At 40.6% G+C, this 23,935-nt stretch overlaps 1 protein-coding gene across 1 annotated transcript; it reads right to left on the bottom strand.

Moving 5' to 3' along the window:
• Positions 1-2,335: 2,335 nt before the first annotated feature.
• LOC104471379 (kazal-type serine protease inhibitor domain-containing protein 1-like) lies at positions 2,336-11,802 on the bottom strand. Its single transcript, XM_010086707.1, has 4 exons — positions 11,007-11,802; positions 5,318-5,478; positions 3,612-3,756; positions 2,336-2,690 (listed from the first exon to the last, which is right to left on the bottom strand). Exons 1-4 carry the CDS (start codon positions 11,461-11,463, stop codon positions 2,560-2,562), a joined length of 894 nt encoding a protein of 297 aa, XP_010085009.1. The 5' UTR covers positions 11,464-11,802; the 3' UTR covers positions 2,336-2,559.
• Positions 11,803-23,935: the final 12,133 nt, after the last annotated feature.

The raw sequence follows: 23,935 nt of genomic DNA, 5'->3' as shown, positions 1-23,935 counted from the left end.
GACCCATTCATTTGCCATGCTGCTTAGAAAGGACTGAACCTTCTCCATGCATTCTAAATTTAATTTTAAGTGACTTGATTAAAGCATATAAACAAACACAGCCACTTCTGTCCCTCCAAAGGAATAACTAGCAAATGTTCAGAGTATCACTGTTCCTTCTTTTTTTGCACCCTATTGAGATTTTTCCTAAAATGCAGTTTTCTAACTGAAAGGAATGGGTGATAATTTACAACAAATCATTAAATATATATTAAAAAATACATACAGAGACAAATGCAATATATTTAATTTAGAACCTTTTGTTCTGGGAAGGTTAGCTTTTTTAAAATAGATACAGTCTATCAGGCCAAACACTTGCAGACTGGTATTCGATATGGTTCTGCTACACATTCTCTCATTCAAACATTCTTTTCTTTCTGTTTTTCATTTTACATTAACAACAGCAGAAGGCCCTGAAGAATTCTAATTTACTTCTATGGCTAATGATTTCAAGATTATTTCCTGTGCCATGGACTAGTCTATGCCAGTATACAGTGCCACACTTTTAGTGATTGGTTTAGTAATCTTCATTCATTCATTTGCAATACAAATCACAACTGATCTTGAATATATGTCTGTAGATTAAATAGTGCAAAAAAAAAATACCCACTTAAAAAAAATTATTTCTACCAGACAATTTTATGTTCAAGTTAGTTTACAGTGGATAAGCAAAAAAAGTTATTAGAAATATCGCTAAGAAGACAAGGAATAGCCCATAACAACAAAATCAGTAGTCAAATATGAAGTCATTTCATACTCCTAATTAAAACTAATTAATCTTTTCAATAATGTAATGGAATGCTTTCTACTCATAAGTTGACAATACTCCAGGAAGTCTGAAACAAAATAAATTATTCTTTGCTTGTTCGCTACCTGGACAAAGATTCATATTACCTCAGGGCAAACACAGTCTATAGCCAATCTCTTAATGTAATTCAGCTTGAAAGGAAAAATCTGCCTAATGGCAAAAAAGCACAAAACAGCACATTAAAGGAGGGATTTGTGATGCACTGTATATAGGTTAAAAAAATATACTCAATATGTGTATGCATACAGTAAAATTGCCCTTAAAGTTTCTCTAACATTAACTTCGACTTTCCTCAGTATGTGCAGTAATCACTACATAGTTTTGTGCATTGGACAAAGACTGCAGACACTGAGGCTTTACTCAGATCCCTGAACTTTTGCTTCCTTAGTTGTTAATGTTGTTCAGTAATTTACTGCTATTCATCTGTCCTCAGCCAATAGGAACCAATAGGTGTAGCTGTCTCCCAAATGCAGTTTTCATAGTTTAGTGTCTTCCATCACCTATTAATGCAGAGCCAGCCTTCATGTAATTAGTTAACAAAAGCAATGGGAGAAATTTTTCAGGGTGATCACTTTACACTTTGAAGTCTTGTGGTATTGAGTTGTATTTCATTTGCTGGCTGGTTCATGCTGATCAAGAAGTTGTTGAGACTATTTGAAAAATGTGCATGTGTTGCGGTGGTTTTCAGAAAGAAAACTATGCCTGCTTTTCTGTCTGCCATCTCCAGAAGGGTGGCAATGCTGAATGCACTTTAGTTGGACATAGTATAGGTGGGTCAGATATAGGAACAAATCTTGGACAGTCCAAGACAAAGGACAAATACTGGCTCTGTTGTGCAGATCTCTCTGTGTTTGAAGGGCATGCACTGAGCTACAGAACAGCCGCCTTCTTTAAAATGCAGTAATTCTCAACAAACATGGTGCTGTTCAGAGAAAAAATAATGATCCCAAATCTTAAACTGTTGCCTAGGCTGGTGGGAAGGAGCCGGCACCGTTAGGAGTAGCCCAAGCACTGTTACAAAAGGAAGTCGGAAGGTGTGCTTATCTGTTTGAATGCACAACAAATCTTTTCTGGGTATTTTTGAGTATTGCTAATAAAACAGCGCTTACTTGCTTTAGACTGTGATTGCTTCATGTATCTATTGAAAGTAAACAACTTCCCAAAAGACAGATAGTTCGCCCTTGAAGACACTAACCATGGAAAATTTCAAATGAGAAGGAAACCTTGCTGAAACTTGTGAGAAAATATGAACTAAGGAGATTAAAGACTCTTTTGCAACTTTCATACTTAAGCTTGTTGCCATGTGAACAATCTCTTGATATTTCTTAGTACATTATAGAAAAAAGGAAATTGATACAAGGGAAAAATTTTAACTATGGACAGTTTTGGTAGCCAGAATGTTTGAAATAAATTATAATTTACATTTTAAAAATGAATATAAAATTTGATCCCTTCAGTATACTTAGTAGTCAGGTGCATGTTTAAGAGTTTTATTTAACAGTCTAAATGTATGGATTTACAACTGTTCTTATTTCTGGTAAGTAGCATGATAACACTTCAGCCAAAGTTGAATTCCAGGAAGGTGGATACACAAGTGAATACGTGTGTTATCAGAGGAGCCATTTGCAGCACAGAGTAAATACGAGTAAATAATAGCAGAGTGTGAAAGGTATTGGACAACAGATGTATAAAAATTATTATTCAGAGTTGTTTCAATTTTCATAGTCCCCAGATTCATATTCTTCCTCATCTTCATCATCAGAATGGTCATAATAGTCCCCATATTCAATGCTGTAGCTTGCACTTCTACTGCCAGCATGAAATGAGAATGCAGAAGATGAGCCTGGAAAACAAAAATGAATCCAGAGTAAATTAGTTGTAGACAGGAACAAAGAGGAAAGTATGGTTTGAGATCTGTATGGCAAGCTCAGGGTTTCTGAATCCTTCTTATCTATTAAAAGGAGAGGGTTTTTATCTCATGACTTGTCCTCATACCACTGAAGCATATGATACATGAACAAATTTCTGTATCATTCACATTTTAAGATGTTGATAATAAATTTAATTCCTGATACTAGTAAGCTATGAGTTCAGTCTTTTGCAGATCCTATGCACCTGAAAATACAACCAGAGCCAATAAAGCTTTAAAAAGCACTTGGAGAAACAAGGTCAGTGACAAATTAGACCAGTGACAAACTCCTCCTGACCAGGAGGCAAATATAAGACAATGCATCTTTATCCTGCATTTTCCAGGACACCCAGTTCTCCCCAGAGGAAGAAGGATGTTACTCTGGAGGACTGGGCCCAATGCAAAACAATGGTAAAGCTGTTTATTCTGTATTTCCAAACACTCTCATCAAGAAGCAACAAGTTTCCTTCCTAACTTTTTGAAAAGGAAACATCTAAGCAGAACTGCTATGGCTCAAAGACTCCCTCAGCATCAACAGCTGTTGTTCTGGGTGCAGAGTGCTTACTAACATCAAAGGACTTCTGTAGGGTAAGGATAGTGGAATAATATGTGTCTCAGCTGTACAGCTATAATCCATAGCTTCCTGTTTTCTGGAAGCTGCTATAATTTGCAGCAATATATTACAATATTAACCTGTTACAGGATAAAGCAAAAGAAAAGCACAAAGAAAAGTTAAAACGCAGACATCTTTAGGTAATTTCTCATATCTTTAATTTGCATTCTGACAAACCCATGCTTTGCAGCCTGCTTGTATGCATTTTTATATTCTTTACATCCAAATAGAAAAACAAATACCATCAATGACTTTCAATCTTGCAGAGGCATATGTTGCACCATACTTATTTTTGGTGTGGCAGATGTAAATGCCCTCATCTGATTTTTTGAGGCCTTGAATCTGCAGCCAGCCCGTCACACCATACTTCTGAGGCCCACCTCTTGCCTTTGAGAAAAGAAAAAAATAGTTGAAATTGAGTAGCTAGGAAACACCATGATATTTCTTAAAGTAATTGTGGATGGATTAAACATTGCTACAACCTTTGCTTGTTTACTGCCAACATGTTTTGATTCTGTTTGTTTCTGCTGCCCTATGTTTTAATTTCCTACTGCCCTGTGTCTCCGAGTTCATGCTTTCCAGTCTCTGCTCTTTAAACTTCATGGCCCTTCACAGTGTTCTATTCCTGTTCCTTCTTATGCTACTGCTTCTCAGTGCTCCTCTTGTCCCTCATCCCAGCACCACTTCTTGCTGCTGCTTCAAAGCATTGACACCTGTTCTCAAGCTCATTAATTTCTTCAGGATAAGAGTAAGCAGGGGTGTCTAGGTGAGTTGTTCAGGGCCGAGGGGCCTGACCAAACTGGCACTCAGCATCCAGGTTTTAATGGCTTGGCATGAGATACCATGAGCTTTCACACTTCATGAGAATCAGTTTCACCTGACTTGGGCTAAATCCTCTTAAAGGGGTGAGGTTTCTTTTCCAAACAAACAACACAAAACTGTTAAGAAATATTAAGAGAGATGATCGCATGCTGACTCTATTAATGAGGTAGGTTAGCAAGGTTCAGTTTAGCTCTGAAGTGACCAGCATTTCCAGAGACATATGCTGTCTCTGGAAACATTTTGAAATAACTTGGACTCTTAATACTTAAGTACTTTTGGTACTTTAATTAGCTTTTTCTGTGCTTTTTGTGTCTACCTTTTTGTTCAGGTTGTGCTCCAGGTCCATTGGATCTTACCGCTTTGGGGTTGTGCATCCAGAAAGCTAGATTTGCCACGCATTTCTCTGCATAGTCTCTGTTCATATTCTTTGTCCATTGGAGAAGGCATGTGGATGCAGGCTTCAGCCTTACTGCAGTCTGCGTGTACATCTGCCTTTGTTAGCTCATCTCCATTTAAAAGAATTAGCATTTTGGTTTATTTAATTTTAGTTCAGACTTTCAGGCTATTTCTAGATTTGCTTGAAGCCTGTACTAATGCCATTCTGCTCTTTCCCCTCAAATTAAAAAAGTGTCCTCCATAAAATGAGCAAGTTTCTTTGCTTTTCCTTTGAGTACCTCAGGGGCTGAACCCAAAAGGGCAGGTCTCCAGAAACAGCATCTTGCAAAGGAGAAGTTTAGATACCTGCCAGATTTGTGCTTCTGCATCAAGAGTAGAAAAATTATTGCCAACAGCCGTCCTTCCCAGAACACACCTTCTTTTAGCTAGTAGCCTCAATGGTTCCATTTATATATTCATTCTCTTTTTCCAGAATCATACCTACATAAGGAGAATCTTCAATCTTTTCTTTCCCTGAAGTGGGCCGGATGGTACCCTGGCTGTTACTGCTTATGCTTGGACTGCCAAAGCAATGATCCTTGCACTGACTGAAATCAGAATTCTTTATGTAGTTAGAAGGCCCCTCTTGGAAATCTATTCACTGCAACAGTATTGTATCCTGTAGGAGGGATTCACTGATTTGCTCTATTGCTCATCCCAAACTGTATGATGGGGAAAACTCAAGTTTTACCTGTACTGAGATGTGGGCGTCATCTCCTGGCAGAAACATTTTATTCCCCTTTTTTTTCCATTCAAGGTGTGGCATAGGATAGGCTGACACCTCACAGCCAAAAATTACATCGTTGCCTGTAAAATTCTGGACATCTTGAGGTGGCATAGAAATAACAGGAGCTGCAAAGAACCAACATAATGGTACTTTAGAACACAGCGAGCAAAAGACACCACAAAACCATATAACATTAATTCCTATTTTACATTATAAAACCAGTTTGTCTTTTGCCATCTCACACATTATGAAGAGCCACATGATTCCAAGCAGCTTTTAAAGCTCAGACACCTTGTGTCTCACTGGAGGGTGAACAGGCTTTTTAAAGACATTTTCAAGGCCCAATCTGTCCTTCCCCTTTCACATGATTGTGAAACTTAAGGTGAAATTAAGAGTGTAATTTGTATCTGATGAGCTGTCATTGTGAACTAGACTCAAGGCCCACCAGTCCAGCAGCCAGTATTTGGCTAGACTTTCGAGAGGAAAGTACAGGAAATTCTATAGCAGACAATCAGAGTAACTTGATTGTACATGATAGTTCTTAATTTCTATTACATTTTGCTTAGCTTAAAAGCTAAAATACTGAGATTGCTTGGAAAAATTTGTGTTCCGAGAACATCATTGCCTTGAACTTGCTAAAATCTCGTCCCCCTCTGTTACTTATGGAACTCATTGCAGCAAGTTATGGAATAACAGCATTAATATGTTTCACATTATCCTCAATTGCTGTCATCTGATGTTCTGAGACAAGTAAGAAACATGATTCAAATCCAGTTATTTTATAAAGTTTTACGTTATTTTTATTATAATTACTAGATTTCCACTTACTTGTTTCCTATTGTTCTCTTACCCTCATCCCCCTCCACTGTTTATTTACTGCCTCAGAATGGTCGTCTCCCACGTTCTCCCAAAGAAAAAGCTGGTGTTAACCGCGAGAGGGAGCCAATCCAGGGATTTGAAGACATTAAAAAAATAAACTATCACCTGATACATTCGTACACAGTTTAAATAAATATTCCTCTGTAAGCATGTAGGAACATGCCAAATGTTAGCAGGAAATGATGATACTTAACAGCAGAGAGCAAAATAACATATTTACTGTTACCATAGCTTGCCTGTTTTGGAGATTTCTGCTTTTTTTCCTGATCTATTTGTCTTCAGGAAGAAATTTTTTTTCCTTCTAAAGTCTGCTTTATTTCTATTTCCGTACCAATGTTTAAAAAATAATGCATTTTTCTGGGCCATTAGACTTGTATTTAATTATTGCTTTTATTTTTGTCCAGATCCCAGATGCTTGGAAATAGAAACTTATAGTAAATAGTTAATATAGTTTTACTTGCAATATTTGGATCAATATGTAGGTATAGCATTTATGATATGAAACTGTAACAGCCTGTTTCAGGTTTTCAAGCAAAGTTACTAATACATTTGTCAGTTTTTTAGGATTGATATCTGTGTGGAAAATATCAAATGCATACTGATTAAAATTAATTGCAAACAAATTATACAGTGAAGTATCAGTTTCCCCATTTATGAATGCCTCATTAAACAATCCTGGTACTCTTCAAAAATAAGATTTTCAGACTAGGATACTTAAACCCTTAAATGCTTGTTCTTTCGTGAGAACTGTACATTCAGAACCTGTATATTATTTCCAAAACCTTATAGTCAAACAAGTATTAACTGAATATTCTGGGTGTTAAATTTTTTTCCTATTAACTTATCACATAGGGTCTGATATTAAAACATACTTTGAAATATTAAAACTCAGTGCGACCACACTCCTTTTAGTGATACATCCACTGTAGTTGAGCTTGAAGTGTAAAAAAGAAACCAAATGTCTTTGTTGACTCACACAAGTTCTTTAAATTATTCCTGTACAGAGACAGCATGAAAGACTTCAGCACTTTTGTTCTGGTGCTAAAACACGTGCCCTACAGATACACAGACAACACTGAAGTATTGCCATGAACTTAGTCATGCTTACATGACTGTCAACAGCTGGGGCGCAGCCACGTGAGGCTGAGGGCTCTGGCTTCACCATGCCATGTAAACACATCCTTAGCCTCGAGGACCTAAAGGTCTGAATTACAAATCTACATTATAGCTGTTCACATATGAGAAATTTGTCTAGCACTGTCTACCATACACTGAGACAAATTCCACACTGGAAATACCTGTTCCTCCATTATCTGTAAGGAGAATCTGGATGGAAATATCTAGATATATCTGAGTCCCACCCAGCTGAGTACTTCTGTAGAGGTAGTTAAGGCTTTGCTGGACCAGGGCTGACCAGGACTGGCATCATGTGAGATCAAACTCGTAGGAAGAACCACAGTTTTGATTTAACAAAACCAAACCAAACTAATTTCTAAATCGGAACATGCAATAAATACTTGCCATATCTACTCAAGCTTGAAGTACCTCCAGAAATAAAGTAATACGTGTCTCACACCACCATTTGGCTGTATTTTAGGGAAGAAAAATTGAAGTAATGATAACATGTTAACAGAAATTTACAAACTTTATTTTGGGGTGTTTTGGATTTTGTGTTCAGCCAAATTCTCCCATGCACATCTGTGTGTACTTTTTTTGCATAACTGTGTCTTCAGAAACAGATCTTTACTGTTACAATAACCTGTCATTTTGATTCCTGGAGTAGGTAAATTTTTCTTGATAGCTATAGAAAGCATTCTGTTGGCTCAGTGTCTAGAGGTACAATGTGCAGTAGTTGCTCCTTTCCTTTTACAGTCCCAGTCATGAATTATCCTCGTGTCTTACATCAGACATAAACCAGAAACTAGGAAAAGTCAAAATACTACTTCATCTTTCACAATCAACATTAACCCACTATCATTCCAGACTAATTAATTAGATAATATGATTTTTTTTCCCCTTAACTCACATTAATTTTTGTTAATCTATGTCTGATTTGATGAACGTGGCAGAAAATTTTGTGGCTTATTTGTTTTTTACTCCAAAATTTACATTTAAAATAAATTATGTGGCAAAGCTAAATATAATCACAGCTAGATTGTTCTGTTACTTCATTAAATCATCAGCAAGAGAGGTTTGAATGTGAATGGGGATGGATTAAGTGTGGAGAATCTGTGTAGAACCAATGTACTTAGTAACCTTGGTAAACTATTAGATAAACTGATCAAAACTAGCTTTCAGGAAAAGAAGGGATTTTTCAGTGCTTCTTTAGGGATCTAGGCCTTTTTCTTCCCCTTTTCGTGGTGACAGATGGAAGATAAAAGAGTATAGTCTTCTGATGAAAGGAGTTTATTGTTATTTATTCATTGGTTGCTGTATACAATTAATCCGTTTGGCATCAAGAGGAAACAGCAGATGCTTTGAAGGACAAATAACAAAACAAAGTACTTTGAGCTGAGTGAGGGTTATATTTATAGCTTGGTACCAAAACCCCACAGTGTTCAATGCTTGTTTCTCATGCAAATTGGAGTCAGCAGAAAGCGAGTGTTGCAGCGAGGTTGCTGCTCTTGGAACCAGACTCCCTGTTGCCTTTTGTCATCAGTGCAGCCATGAAAAACCAGTCTAAATCACCACTTTCACCTACCCACTGTGCTGCTTCAGATGGCTGCAGTGGCAAAGGGAGGGCTTACTGGTACACGCTTCCAGGGGACTGCGGCATGGTGCCCCCATGGTAGCACCTGTGTGCCCTGCTGCTTGCTGAAAGGCCCAGGCTCCTTCCAGGGTATAAACCACAATCTACAACCCTGGCATGGTCAGCTGCTGCTCAGAGGTTGAGAAGAGGGACACTTGTACTCCCCCTCCCCAGTGAGCCCAGTGCCCTCCTCAGACTCAAGTGCTCTCTGCAGCTGGGCTCATAGGCCAGCAGGGCACTTTCCTCTGCCAGACCCAAGGAGAAGGGGCCTCGTTTTTCTTAACTAAACTCTGCACAGCACTGACATGCATATGAACTTTCCTCCAGGCTTCTGTGCAATTCAGTAAGCTGAGTGATCCTAGGAAATTTCTCTGCATTCCTGGAGAGAGGGTTCAGTCTTTCCAGGGAGCTAGGGAAGCGCTGGGGGTGATGTCTGCATGCAGAGCAGCTGAGCTCATCCCTCCTGCTTGGTGAGCAGTGTTATGTGCCTCAGGGGTGACCGCAAGGCCTGGTGGATGACAACACCAGCAATTAAAAGTGATAGTACTTCCAAATCAAAGCTTTTGGTACATGGCCAGTTCTGTTTAATTAATTAGAGCAGACCATTGCTTTAAGCTTGTATGCCTGAACAGCTACCTCTGCTGTAAGGTTAACGTCAGTTGCTATTTGAGTGGCACTTCTAACTGAAATCTTCCTGAAGGGATTATGCCACAAGAACTAGTGCTATTTTAATCCCAAATAAGAACACCTACCTGAGGGCTAACAGGCTTTGAATTGTACTGTGGTACATACTTTTCTGAATGTCTCTACTGACATTTCCCAGCATAATAGCCTAATGGCAAATAAGGGATTCTTTTTTTTTTTTTTTTTTTTTTTTTTTGCAACTGGAGAAGGAGGAAAGAAGTCTGGTATTAGCTGTTCATCACTTTTGCTTTTAAGTATTCAATATCCAGTGTTCATTCAATATAAAAGCACAGTGTATAGTCTAAATTGGAGGCAACAGATTGCTAGTAAGGAGTGGGTAAAAAGTACCTGAGTTATTCTCATATATGGACCTTTGCCAGAGATGCAGTTTTGGAATTCCAGAACTGTGACCCATTTGTGACCCAGAGATGTTTTCTGCTTAGTTCATTTGAGAAAATATTTCATTAACTTAAAAAAAAAAACCCACCACAAACCCTCTCATTCAGAAAACACAAGCCTGTTCATTTTTTCTTTTTTCATTGTAAATTCATGTGACCTAGGTGAAAGGTGGCCAGCAGTAAAGACCTGTAATAATGTGAAGAATGAGAAACAGCGTATGAGCAGGAGGCAGGATTCCGCCATACAACCTGGCTAAGAATCTTTCCACTAACAATTATTGCAGAGCATGGTTCAGACATAGTAATGTTTTTAGGGAAATTATTTCAGGTTGGTTTTGGTCTAATTTTGAATTCTCATTTCGTAGGTTACCTAGATTTTATGATGATTCTGAAATTTGATTATTTTGGACTTTTTTTGTAAAACGAACAGACTTGTTAATTATGCCCTATATTCTTCTATTGCCTCTACTTCCCTGATTACCATATATACACTCAAATATACGTACATATATAGGTGTGTGTATATATATGACTGAGATCTTGCTATAACAACTTTAATATCAGGTCAGTCTTCATATAATAATAATTATTTGTCCAGTCCTCCCAGACTATCCTATCTGTCTGTCTACTCCCAACTACACATCAAATGTTAGTAGAAAATATCTCATACTCTGCTTATTCAGAGCAGGGCTAGTCTGGAGATGTATGGCTTATTAGTCACCATGTGATTTAAATTCAGTAGTCTATATAGAGGCTTATAACATACAAGCTTAAGTACCAGCTGCTATACCACGTTTAACACAAAGTAGTTACAACAAAATAATGATAATTATAACAAAAATGCTGTATTTGTTCAATGAAATTAGACTAGTGCATCTAGTAACACATCTAAAAATAATAATCAGATCTTTTTTAAGTTTGAAAGTGCCTCTGTACATATTACCTGATTCACATGGTCCTTTGTGTTTCATGCTGATATTCCTTTTCATAGCATAAGCCTTGTTGAATTGACAGATGTTCTCATAGGTTTTCCCTTCAGGTCCACAGATGCTCTCTTGAGACTTGCACACACACTGGGGTTCAGGGACTTCCCCAAACCTTGCTTCATCAGCATCCAACCTGCACTCAAGGTTGTCCCCACACTGCCCGTAAAAATGATTGCCCTGGTCCAAGTCGCAGATCTGACCTTCCGCATTTCCACATTCAGGACAGCAGCCGCAACGGTCCAATACAGTCCCGGCTGGACAGTCTTTAGGCTCGGAGCAAAGTGCCAAATTGCATTTTCCACAACTATCTCCTTCCTTTAACAGCCTCCACCAACTTCGGTGGTATAAGGCAGGGAAATTCTGAGAAACCTGCACTAGTACTACCAGCACTGCTGTAACCATCGGGTGCTTCATCTTGAGAATGTAATGAACAAGCAGGAAAGGTCCTTGGAGTAAAGCCAGGAAGGGGGGAAAAAAAAAGAAAGAAAAGAAAAGAGCAAGCTAGCAAGAGAAAAACATCGCCATCCTTTTTTTTGTTGTAGAATATAAATTGTACCACAAACACAGGCTTTAAGAAGAAATTAGCATCAGGTTCCTGATCTGGAACTGATAATAAAAATGCATACAAACCCACTGGCTTTTCTCTAATGCTGTTTGGAATGCGAGTATTGCTTGCACAGAAACCAAACTGCCCCTTCTGACAGCCGAGTTGAAGCTCTCTGGAAAGCTGTTTGCTCAGTGTCTCCTTGAGCCAAATTTGCAAAGCGTTGCTCTACTGTAACAACATTATATTGCAGCTATTGTAGAAAGGGGAACAGGGTAAATTGTGTGAAATAGAGAAGTGAATTGCTGTGAGCTTCCCCCCCTCCCCCATTTGAAAAAGATAGTCACAAAAAGATAAACGTGGGTAGAAAATAGCCCTCAAGATACCAGTACCCTAGAGGGGAGCCAGTGCTCTAAAGACTGGAGCAAGGTTTAACACCAAATTTCATCCATTAATGATATCAGCTAGGGGGTTCTGAATTAACAATTTACTTACAGGTTGTTTACAAGCAAGGGACAATCCAAGAAACCTGGAATTGACTTCAAACTCTTGGATTTAAGATGAGAGGTACCTAGACCCATTAAAGAACCCATTGTTCTCCCTACATTTAGGTTCTTTTCAGTGTTTATGGGTGTCTGTGGTTTGCAAGCCAAAATAACGCTGTCCATGTTTGGCTCCCGGAACAAAGTGGAAAAGGTTTAGAACACAGACACACATCAGCAAGCTGCCACAGCACCTTTAGACACACCAGAAGGAGGTTTTGCTGAAGTATTAGATGCATCACTCATCTTTTCATAACACTTCTTTGTCTTAGTTTCTTAAGATGTACTTACACTGTGAGTTATAAAGGAGGATGAAAGAGGTAACTTTGATTTCTTTTCCCACTTATTCTGTGCATAAACGTCTGCCAGTTCAGGAAGGTGAGTTTGTCGGGTCATTTCTCTCCAGATGTTGGACTTGTCTTTGTACATCTCAAGATTTAGGCGTTCATCCTACCTCATGTTGGAAAACTCCTCTCCCTTGTAGTGCTGAGGAAATTTCTTGTCTATTGACCACAGGCTGCTGTTACCACTGCTCAAACCACACACAGCTCAGCAGAGATGCATCTTACTGTCTGTTGGAAGTAGAAATGAAGCATGGTGCACTTACAGACCCTGCAAGTATGGCTCAATAGCATATTTAGGCGTTCATCCTACCTCATGTTGGAAAACTCCTCTCCCTTGTAGTGCTGAGGAAATTTCTTGTCTATTGACCACAGGCTGCTGTTACCACTGCTCAAACCACACACAGCTCAGCAGAGATGCATCTTACTGTCTGTTGGAAGTAGAAATGAAGCATGGTGCACTTACAGACCCTGCAAGTGTGGCTCAATAGCATGGGTCAAGGGTCACCACTCCCTGCAAGTGTTTGTTAGCTTAAAATAACTCTATGTGCATCATGTTTTCAAGACATATGTATAAGGCTAAGACACTGTTAACAAGATGAAATAAAAGAGAAATCATGCTTGTGCCTACTTCTCCTGAAATTGTCCACAAGCAGCTTTTCTTACTCTTTATATTCATGGTGCTTAGCTGCTTACGTAAGCTCAGTGAAGGATGCGTTTTGTTGTCGCGGCCTTACATCCTCTGGTCACATCCACAAAAGCAAATCTTTTGGGGATGTGTGCTTACTTTCCATCTCAAACATCTCCATGGCTTTTCCTAAATTCAGCTTCATACCTTCTGCACCAATTGAGATTACCTCTGGCTTTGAGTGAAGTAGCAGGCGGCTTCAAAATCACTTCCTTCTCCCAAACTGCATATAGTGCAGTTTCTCTCTGGCCTACATTGGTGAGCACTTCTTAAAGCCAGCCTGGAGACACCTTACAGGGCGCTGCTTATTTCCATCTGATAGCTGGGTATTTTGTAATACACTTTTTTTGCTTTGAACACAGGATCAGACTGTAACTGAGTAAATTATGTGTGTAATTGATGCTTTTAACATTGGGGTCAGAAAAAAAGTAACAACTGAATTTAATGGGAAATTGATTTTTTGTCCCACCTTCTTATTCTGCTTAATGTGTTTTATTTCACACTTCCTCATCAAATTCTAATTGGACACTTAGTTTTGCATTATAGGGTCTACCCATCACTGTCTATTTTATTATTTGTGCCTACAGCTGTAGGGGATGAGCATCTAGAGGACAAGCATTTTCTAAGGCTCATACAAAGTAAAAAAATGTTTGTAGTGGTGAAACCATATCTGCAAAGTGGAGCCAAAGCAGGGAGGGGCTACAGGTCAACACTGCTCCTGCTAAGGCTGGACTTTGCCTGTCATCTTCCAGAAAATGTGTGATTTGAGGGCTGTAAAACAAAAATATAAAGGGAAGTACCTCCTGTGTGCTGGCATTGAGGAAACCCATCATAAATATCATAGAAATAATTTTTGGCGTTCATTTGACTAATGTAATCAGAGTTCTTGGTGGACTCAGCCTCCAAATCAAGAACTGGGTATGCGTGCAGTCTCTTTTGAACAGCGGCCACTTGGCAGGTTATCTGCAGCTGAAGGTTATTTGGCCACTGATTCCTGAGCTCACCTGGAACAAATGGGGTGGGGAGAGCTTAAAGCACTGTGCTACGACATGGAGAAATGGCCTGGTAGCTGCCTAAAATGTCTTCAGTTAGCAAGCCAGCTGTGACAAGCTGAGAAGAGAGTTGCTGCCAGTCTCCACAATGGAGGGATGTGTGGCACGGTCAGAGCAAGGGGGATAACAGGGGAGCAAGGAAACAGTGGGATGTGCAGCTGGGTTTGAAGCAGCACATCTAAAGGCATAGTCCCATCTGATTCAGTAATAAAATATACATTATTTCAGTATGTCTCTAGTCTCTGAAGCTTGCTTTGGTGGGTTTGGCAGGAAAAAAAGTTAATTTTCATCACAAACCTTGAATTGTCTTAACCCTAAATATCTCCCGGAACAAAACACAAGCAGCAGTGGATTAATGTCACTGGTGGAGCTGCAAGACAGGAACTAAAGTACAGTCTGCTTTTCAGACACCATCCCCCGAATGCTGCCTGGAGAGCTGACAATCAGTGCAGACAAGGCCTCCACATGCCCCCCAATGAGGGGAAGAGGTGAGGAGCTGTTGTGCATAAGGGGAGCCTCCTACCATCAGCTGTGAAATAACATTTTGGTGAATAATTTCTTTAGCAGGCAGGTTGAACTGCATTAGTGTCCCCTTAGTCTCAGCAAGTAGGGTAGCACTGGCCATAGAGCAATTTCCTTAGCTTTTTCTGCATATTTCCCCATAGTGTGGCCAGCACAAGGAGTACTGCCACCATCTCGTGAAGAGGCAGCACCCGAGTTGGATGACAGGCAGTGAAGGGAGATGGCAAAATGGCCCAGTGCTTCCTGTACCCTCAGACTGCATCTTCCACCAGGACATGGACAATACCTTGCAGAATAATTCCTGTAAGTAAATTGTTAAGGAAATTGTATTTCTATTCATTTCCTGCGTTCTTCTTGGGGCCTGGTGTTATGCTAAGCTGGTGACTTGTATTGCATTATTCTACTTTGCATGGTAATAGATAAGGTACATGGCTGATGCAATTTGAAATCATATTGCTAGTGATTCCTGAGGTACTGCTCTTTTAGATGTGGTTCAGGTCTTCATTCTGTTTTTATTTGCGTCAGTGTGAGTTTTACTTACATAAAGGCTTCTGTATCTGGTTCCTGCTGCACTCGCAGATCTGGTTCTTGCACAGACATCCACAGGAACCCTGTGAGGAATAACAGCAAAACACAAAAAATTATGAAGGACTTCTCTGTCCTGCAATGGTTCCTCGCCTTGAACAGGGAAAGTTTGGAAACTATAGTGCTCCGTCTCTTAGGTTATATTAAGTGCCTGTTCTTACTCTTTAGAGAGAGTAAATCTTGTCTGAACCAATGTGTTTCCATCCAAGAACCTTTATACTTGTATTGTGTGCACAAAAGCAGCATTAAAGAAAATTAATGTTTAGTCTGTTATACTGAGTAATAGCAGACTACAGGTGGCTGTGCCTGTATGGTATATGCATTTTCTCATACTGTACCAATCTCCTAGGATGATTTTTTTCCCCCCATAGTATCCAGAATAGAGCTTCAATTGAGAAGTTGAGCTCATCTGAAAACAGTATTTGGTTTTGTAGAAATAAGTGGCAAATGATGGAGATTAGTAACAGATAAGGCAAAAATGGTTGGATGGCATTTACGGGTTCTTAACAGAACTGCTGACTGGCAGTGACACAGGCACAGGCAGTCCTGGGATCTCCAAACATTGCCTTTTTTGATGCCAGTCCTATTTACTGACACATTGCATTCATGAATCTCATCATTAGTGCTATAAGCACATGAAGTATAAATTAATTCTACTGTAACATGATTATTAAATCCATTAATCAAAGGCAGGAGATCCGTAATTAACTTATTCTCCAGCATCAAGTAAATGATTCTACTGTGAGCTTTAAGAAAGCAATTGTTCACTAATATGCAAAATACAGTGGGGCTATTAGACTATAAGTCTCTGTAATTGTATAATTAAATTATAAATTTTGCATATTTTAATAATATTTTAATTATTTTCTTTGTAAAGTTAAAATGGAGGATCATTATTTTTGCCTTTTTTTTTTTTTTTGAGGATTTACATGTAATTTACCAAAAAAGAAAAAAAAATATTCACGTCTATTATTTCCTGACTGAAAGTGGACTGTTTTCATGAAAGGGTTTGGCTAGGCTTTTGGTGACTCAACTTGGGCCTGTCTCCAGCAGTGGCTGACTATAGGTTGCTTCTGTTTCACATGTTAGCATCAGCAATGTTGGTGACTGTAGGCATTCAAATTTTAACTTGCAAAGACAAAAGAAGGGCCTGCTAGCACTGTTCTGGTACCAAATGCTTGGGTTTGATTTAATATAGGCTTACTGATTACTTTTCACACAAGCAAGTCTGAAAATCCCTTTTCACAAGTCAGTATTTTCTTCCAAAGGGCCAGATATTTCAGAGGGTCTTTTCAAGTCTGCTTCAATTCTTTGCTATCCTTTAGTAGACCAAATTTCTGAAGGCTTTATAGTTTTACCCAGAAACACCTGAGCCTCCTGTCTCATAACTGGAATGGGATACTGGAAACATTTAGGGAGTCAGCAGTAGGTAATTAAGCATTTCTCTGAAGCCATTCTTTTGAGAAGTGAGAGTTGTAGTGAGGAAGCTTGGACAAAGTATCAAGAGGGCATTTCCCCTCTGTGTCCTGCCCATGTTTCTAGCCTGGCAAATCTTAGTTGCTCATATTAAACTTTCTCCATACACTAATCACAAGTGGAATATAGAAACAATAGCCAGCATCATTCTCTTTCCTCTCGAGGGAGGGGCTCATGAAGGTTTGTGCACCTTCTGCCTTAATGTTAGAGCTAATGGAAATGCATCCACACGTTTTGTGCAGACCGCAGTATTTTTGGGTGTCTTGTTTTACTGCAGCAGATGCTGCAGTTTAATGCAGAGTGAAACAATTTGGGTGTGAAAGGCAGTTGCTGTCTACATCAACAGTGACACAGTAGTGCTATAAGGTACAGCAAGGCTTCAAAGACACCAGAGCTTGGGGAAAACGTATCAAACCTTGCCACATAAAAACAGGGAAAAAATGAAGAGCACAAGAAAGGCCTGTTTTGCACATGCTGCCAGATACAAGTAGCAGCACAGAAATGAGGCAATGGGCTGAAGGGCCTGGAGGCAGCCAGCAGGAAGGGGTGGGAGATACAGGTAAGGCCCTGGGGTCCCCTGCCTGTCCCAGGGTTGTGGGTGGCACTCACCCACGTCACCAAAGGATGAATGGTACAAGTGTCAGAATGGCTAGCAATGTCCATGTGTGCCACTTGCTATTACTCAACCCCTCCTGGGTGCAGCTTTCAGCAGTATGTTTGAAGACTGGCCTGGTCCTTATTGCAGACCTGCAACAAACATGCTCTAAGCATTTGGAGAGGGGCTGGAAGGAAAAAACAAACAAACAAACCAACCAACCAACCCCAACATGGTTCTGGTTCTGCCAGTGTTTTGGGGTGCTTCTATCTAACAAAGCCTGAAAAGTAATGGTAGCTCTGGCCAGTGGCTGCTGACAGCCAGGTGTGTTTGTATGTATCTGTCCATCCATTTCCCAGCAGAGAGACAGTGAGAAGAGGGAGATGAGTAGGTTTAAGCTCAAAGATCACACTGGTGGTGCTACTAGTTGCCTGTACCAGCAAAGTTCTTAAAAAGAGCAAAACACAGTGTTTCCTGGTAAAGCCTAATAGAGAGAAAACTCTGAAACTTGCAGACAATGAATATAGAGTAATTTCTCTTGGCAGCCCCAATGTTGATGGATAGAACAGTTTGCCTTGTCCAGTTTATATAAGAGCAGCTGATATAAAATGACTTCATATCTGGATATTTATGAGAAGTTTCATTTCAAATAATACAGTTTTTGCCTCTGGCGGTGCTGTGGTTTAGCCCTGTTATTACTGGGAACTAAATCTTTAGGATATTCTAACTATAACTGCAGGGCCTGTTTGATCTACCCAGCAAAGTTAATATTTTCCAAAGCAATCAAAACTTTATAATGGAAAGTCTCATTAGCAAAAACTACCTGTCCCTAAAAGCAGCCAGGAAATCAGGCACAGAGAGGAAACTTGGGGGATTTTCTTTCAGCTTCACCTGCTTTCTCTCACACAGCAATACTGAAGAAAGTAGTGTTTTCCATTGCGGCAAATGTACAGGTAGACTCTAACGATCCTTCTCTAGAAAAGCAACTAGAAACTGATTTCTGATATAAAGCAAAATTGTCTCAGCTTGTCCTGCTGCACATGGATGTTGCATAAAATACCTTATCTCTTGAGGGAAGTAGGATTCGCCCCCAGTGCCAGACCCTCCACCCAAGCCAGCACTGCTCTGAGATCTATGCAGAAGACAGGCTATGGAGGATGTACTAGTACCCCACTGGAAGTTCCAAGGCTGTATTTTAAAGTGCAAGTCTTCACTGTTTTGTGCCAGAGCAGTGCTATAAATCGGATATTCTGAAATTATTCACTCATCCCTTTGGAGTGCAGAGCTAAGGGCTGCAGTCAGTGGGGCCCAAAGCTGGCATGGTGGTGGTAGGGCCTGTGTAGTTCCGCAGCAGCCTGGAAAGACAGAGTGGGACCTCCTGGAGCTAGCAGCTGGGCTGAAGCCTCCCTTTCCTCAGGCTAAACTGTAAAGCAGACTCCAACCCCTTCTTCCCGAATCTCCTTCAAAGGCACAGTTAGCTCTGACCATTGTTGCAAAGGCAATTAAGTCTGCAACAGACATACGTTCAGGCTGTAAGCTCTGATAATACAGCTTCCAAAGAAGTCTTGGAAGAATCCTATTGCCTGGACAATGGTGGTCAGATCAAAATGACACAACAAAGAAGGTGGAGAAGAGAGCAGGAACCTGCCTCCCACCACAGTGCTTCAGTTGGAATTGTTCCAGAATTTAACAAGGTGGAGAAGAGAGCAGGAACCTGCCTCTCACCACAGTGCTTCAGTTGGAATTGTTCCGGAATTTAAAGCTTCTGACAAACATTTATATTAACCTGTGACCAGAGAGCTTCAAAAGAGATGCATTGTGCTGTCCAGTGGAGGGCACGTGGAGGTTGTGTGCGGGGAGGGGAGGCTTTGCTGGCTTTAGTCTGGGATGGTTTGGGCACCTGTGAGTTCTGCAGCAGCAGGAGGTGGAAATTGAGAGAGGACAGGAAGAAGCTTTATAGTGAATAAGGACAGAAAGCAATGCCTGAGACAAGCTCAGGAGGGGCAGCATTTACCACTGAAAGAAGGGCTGAGTGCACAGGCGTTGCCTCTTGCTATTAGATTTCCTGCTGTTCTCAGGACTTCGTGTGTCATCTACAGACAGCCAGGACTGCATCAACAAATCCTGCAGATCAGCACCCCTAGGGTTTTGGGCTCATGCCTCCAGTCAGGAGTAATTTTCAGACAAGATCATTCACCTAAATGCTTGGAGGTTAAAAAACAAATAAAAAATAAATGGTAGATCTCTATCACAAATGCTGAAGACCACATTGTGCTTCTGGGAAGATGAGGCTTGTCTAGGGATATTTACTACTCCTACCTTTCATTAATGCTTAAGCTCTTCGGGTCAGGATGGGGCAGGGCCCTGGGTTGGATTTGCCAATTTCTAGAAGCCCAGTGCTAGTCCTGGCCCCTCTGCTATCCTGCTGTTTCTGAGCGTCTATAATAGCTCTTAGCTTTGCAGGTCTCTTCCTAATAAAAGGCATGCAAGCTGGAAGTGGCATTAAGTGAGGGAATATGAATGAAAAATGTGTGTGAGCATGAGTTAAGAAGTAAAGACCTGAGTCAATTTAAATCAGTAGCCAGACTCACATTAACTTAAATAGGCTCAGGATTCCACCCAGGGCTTTTACCTTAGCCAGCTTCTTGTTTGAGCTGGCAGGGCAAATGTCTTTGTCCCTGTCCAGCAGGGCGTACTTCAGCTTGTTTTTCTGTCCAGGCTGATGAAACACTCTTAGAAGTCTCAGTCTATTCCAGCCACAGTGTGGCTAGAGATGCCAAACACAAATATCTTGTGTGCACTGAAAGCTGTAATGTTTTTCCATTAAATGCTGACCTACTTGTCCTCAAGTAGATGGCTGGAAGCACAAGCTGTCTTGAAGAGCTAGTCCCCTTTTATATTTGTCATTACATCTCATGACAACTGACACAAAGCTAAATCTGCACTAAAGAAGCTTTCTATTATGTGACTATCTTAGCTCGTAGAAATACTAGTTAAATGGTATCCATTGATGCTGCAGGAGCAGCTTAGTCTTGTTATATCAGAGTGAAAAGGACACCGCTGTCTTGCTGCTCTCTTGTACCACAGCAGATTGCAAAGGCAGACCCACTCGTGTTTGTGCTTTAGAGCCAGGGGTCATGGGCTGCAGGGAAGGAAAATGGCAGGACATCTCTGGGAAAATCTGAACTAATAGCATAAAGCCAAAACTTACTGTCTCCTTGGGGGTGAGGGAAATAATCTCTATATTTAAAACAAGCCACTGCAGGTGGGCATGTGTCTCAAACTGGACAAACTTAAGACTCTGGACTGGTGGGAGGACTTGGTCCTACAGATGAGAGTCATGGGCATTGTCTGACCCTACCTGCGGGGCTTTAATTTCATGTTCTCTGAAGTTTGAGGATTTGTTTTCTGGGAGTCTCAATCCAATAAAAACATAATAGAGTACCAAATTAATAAAAATCTCCATGTTTTGTAATATAGTGGAACTGAAAAAACATTGAAACAAATACAGGTCACTTCCATCCAGATTCCTCTTCTGGGAGAGATTTGGGTAAATGGAGGGACTTTGCAGTGTGACTGAAAATAAAACCCCTACAACATATTGGAAAACCAAAACCAGATGACTTTCGGATTCACAGGCTTCCAAAGGGGCAAGTTCTCAGGTCATGTGTCCAGACAGTTCAGCACTAAGCAGATGCAGGTGCCCAGCAGACACAACTAAAGCCCTGTCCCTGTACAGGCAGGAGGCAGGACCTCATCGTGCTGGTACACCCTGAATCTGAAAATCTCTTCTGTTTCAAAACTGTACCAGTACACACACGTCTCCACTTAGGATCTGGGATCTCCTTGTAGAGTACACTGACATTATACATAAGCCTTTCTTTTTGGAGGAGAAAACAATTCCGTATCTAGAACTAAATTTGCTTTCTCTTCTCAATTGACAATTTGTAACTCTTCTGTTATTTAGCTTACTAGCAGGGATGATCTTCCAAAGTATGGATTTCTTGTTTGCAGTCATAAGTACCTGCACTAGTTTGATGAATAAGACATAACACGGATTTTTTGTGCCCAACCAAAGCAGCTTGCAGTTCAATATTAAATTCTCCTGGTAAATTGCTAAGCGAGTAAGACACAATTAAAAAGTTTCAAACCACAGAAACGGAGGAAAACTGCAGTCTGTCTGAGACACAGGTCTCAAAAGAGGAAGGAGAAAGAAAGAAAACGCATTGAATTATTCAATGCAGACTTAAAACTCACCTCAGCTTAACAAGAAGCCCATTGTCTGATCCCAAGTGTAACAACAGATTGTAATTTAAAACAGCTTTTCTTCATTAATGAATAGAAAAGTTATTTCACTGAGAATTTGGAGAAAAACTGTGCCGATTACGAGCACTAAACAGTCTTGCCTTGTAAAGACATGGCTTGCTGGCTGGCTGCATGTTGTGACACTAAATACAGTAAGCGAGAGTGGTTTCTGCTACCAATTCAATCAGTAGGTTTGAAATTGAATTAACCTTTTAAAAATGCAAAGTATTCCTCACAGCAGATGGTAGTGTTTGCATATACAAATACCTTTTGGAAATCATAATGTAAACCACATGCTGTGTAACAATGGGATTGTTGAGCTGAACCCTTCATCCTCCTGAAAATGAAAAGTAACACTCTCCAAACTCAGACTAGGGGCTGCTGCAGCAGGACCAGCTCCTGCTTATGCTGGGGTGAAGGGGGCAAACGTTAGGGGAAAAAACAAGGGTAGGGGGCATAGAAGGAAGCAGGGGGATGTTGGGATATACTAAAAGATGATGTTTGTCTTATCACTTACTGCTACACTCTTAGACATATATGCATTAGCTCTAAAGGAGGGCTGCAAACAGGCTGTGATAGCCTGTTTTAGCTCTTCTCTATAGTGCAGCTCCTCGATATTTTAAACTGGGTAAAATAAACCCCAAAATGCTTTACACTGCTGTGGCTAGACTGCTTTGGGTCCCTGTGCTAGCTAGGGTGAATCTCCATATTATCAGGCTTTATATTCCTCTGGGTTGTACCAGATACAAGCATTTGCATCTCTTGAAAGCTCCTCAAGTTAGCCATGTTGCCTGACTGCTGCTCACTATACATCACACTTTCCTGTGCTAACACACATTCACAAGCATTTCTCCACAAAGACTTAAAAGTACATGCAAATGCTCTTAAAAAGAGACAAAGATTCCAGAAGCTGCAGCTTCAGGAAGTAAAAATAAGGAAAGGTTACAGCAGACCAGAACATCACTGTACAACAGAATTATCTCGAAAAGCTAGTCAGTCTTTTCCTCTGTACATTCACATTCTGCCAAGAGAAGAGCACAAACTGGCACCATAGTGGAATAGTAAACATTAGGGATATCTCTGTCTTGTGGCTTCATGGTGCCGCGTTCCCTCATAGCTGTAGGGTGGATGTGGCTGGTGGGAGCTGAAACAGCTCCCAGCTCAGGAACTGTCAGCCTAGAGGCCAGATTTCTTTCAGAGAGTAGACTGCTGCTCAAAACCCAGCCTGTTCCCTGTTGAGCCTATGCAAGGCTGATAACTTCAGCAGAGCAGAGCTGTGTGCAGTGCTTACCTGGGGCTGTGTTCTCACCTGCAGCTTACACGTTACACACCAGTTCTGCGTGGGAAAGGCCAGTTTTCAGTTGGTGCCTGTAAAGGTATCAGGGCTTATCTTTGCTCATCAGTAACATGGAAACTGCTTTGCGCTCCACACCTACCAGGATATGGAAGTCTCCTCTTGCGTTCAGTGGTGCTTCTAGCTTTTGTTAGACAACACCTAAAAGAGACAGGCAAGACTCGGGATTGTGCAGTGCCTCATCCTCCCTGCTCTGCAGAACGTATGTGGGCTCACGCTGCTCGTGCATCACTGCCTTCTGCCAAGTGTTCCATGTGGGGCAACAGCAGCACCAGGCATAACACCAGGCTGCTCCAAGGCATCAGTGCAGCTAAGCTGACTTGCATCACTGTAGGATGTATTACCAAGAATTAACTTTGGTCATTCTGACATGACCGATGCACTTGCAGTAGGACAGAGGCTAGGTGGCTTGCTTACTCATCTCCTACTCTCCGTATCTGGTCCTAGCTGAGCATCAGTTTGATCACTGAAATGGCCTTAGGACCACTCTGTGTGCACCCCACTGAGGCCAGAGTTAATATCTTGTGTTACAGCAGAGCTTTATAGGGAGATAGTCATGTGTGACGTGTATTAAAGTGGTGAAGTCCATCAGTGAGAAAGAAAGTCATATGTAGGAGCAAATAAAGCAGGGGTCCATACTTTCTAGATTTGAAGAGTTTCTGAAGGAAGATGTTTCTCCTGGCCAAGCCAACAACTTTTAAAGAATATTCTCATAAAGTATCTGAAAAAAAACCCTTCTTCCCCTGCTACCTTCTGTCCCTCCCTTCCTTCTTGAAGTTACCAAAATCAGCAATAAATGAGTAGACAGAGCTGACACTTCTCAAGACAACATGCTGTTCGCTAGACTGTGTCAATAAAAAACATTTCACTGCACAGAGTTTT

The sequence above is a fragment of the Pterocles gutturalis genome, unplaced genomic scaffold (assembly GCF_000699245.1).
Source record: "Pterocles gutturalis isolate BGI_N339 unplaced genomic scaffold, ASM69924v1 scaffold13201, whole genome shotgun sequence".
Taxonomy (NCBI): Eukaryota; Metazoa; Chordata; class Aves; order Pterocliformes; family Pteroclidae; genus Pterocles; species Pterocles gutturalis.
This window is presented reverse-complemented; position numbering and strand designations above follow the sequence as displayed.

Excerpts from the sequence above, each read along its gene's own strand:
- LOC104471379 (XM_010086707.1), bottom strand. The coding sequence starts at position 11,463 with ATGAAGCACCCGATGGTTACAGCAGTGCTGGTAGTACTAGTGCAGGTT. Across the intron at positions 5,479-11,006 it reads CAAAGGACCATGTGAATCAG|CTCCTGTTATTTCTATGCCA; the intron begins GTAATATGTACA and ends GGTTCTTTGCAG. Across the intron at positions 3,757-5,317 it reads ACGCCCACATCTCAGTACAG|GCAAGAGGTGGGCCTCAGAA; the intron begins GTAAAACTTGAG and ends CTTTTCTCAAAG.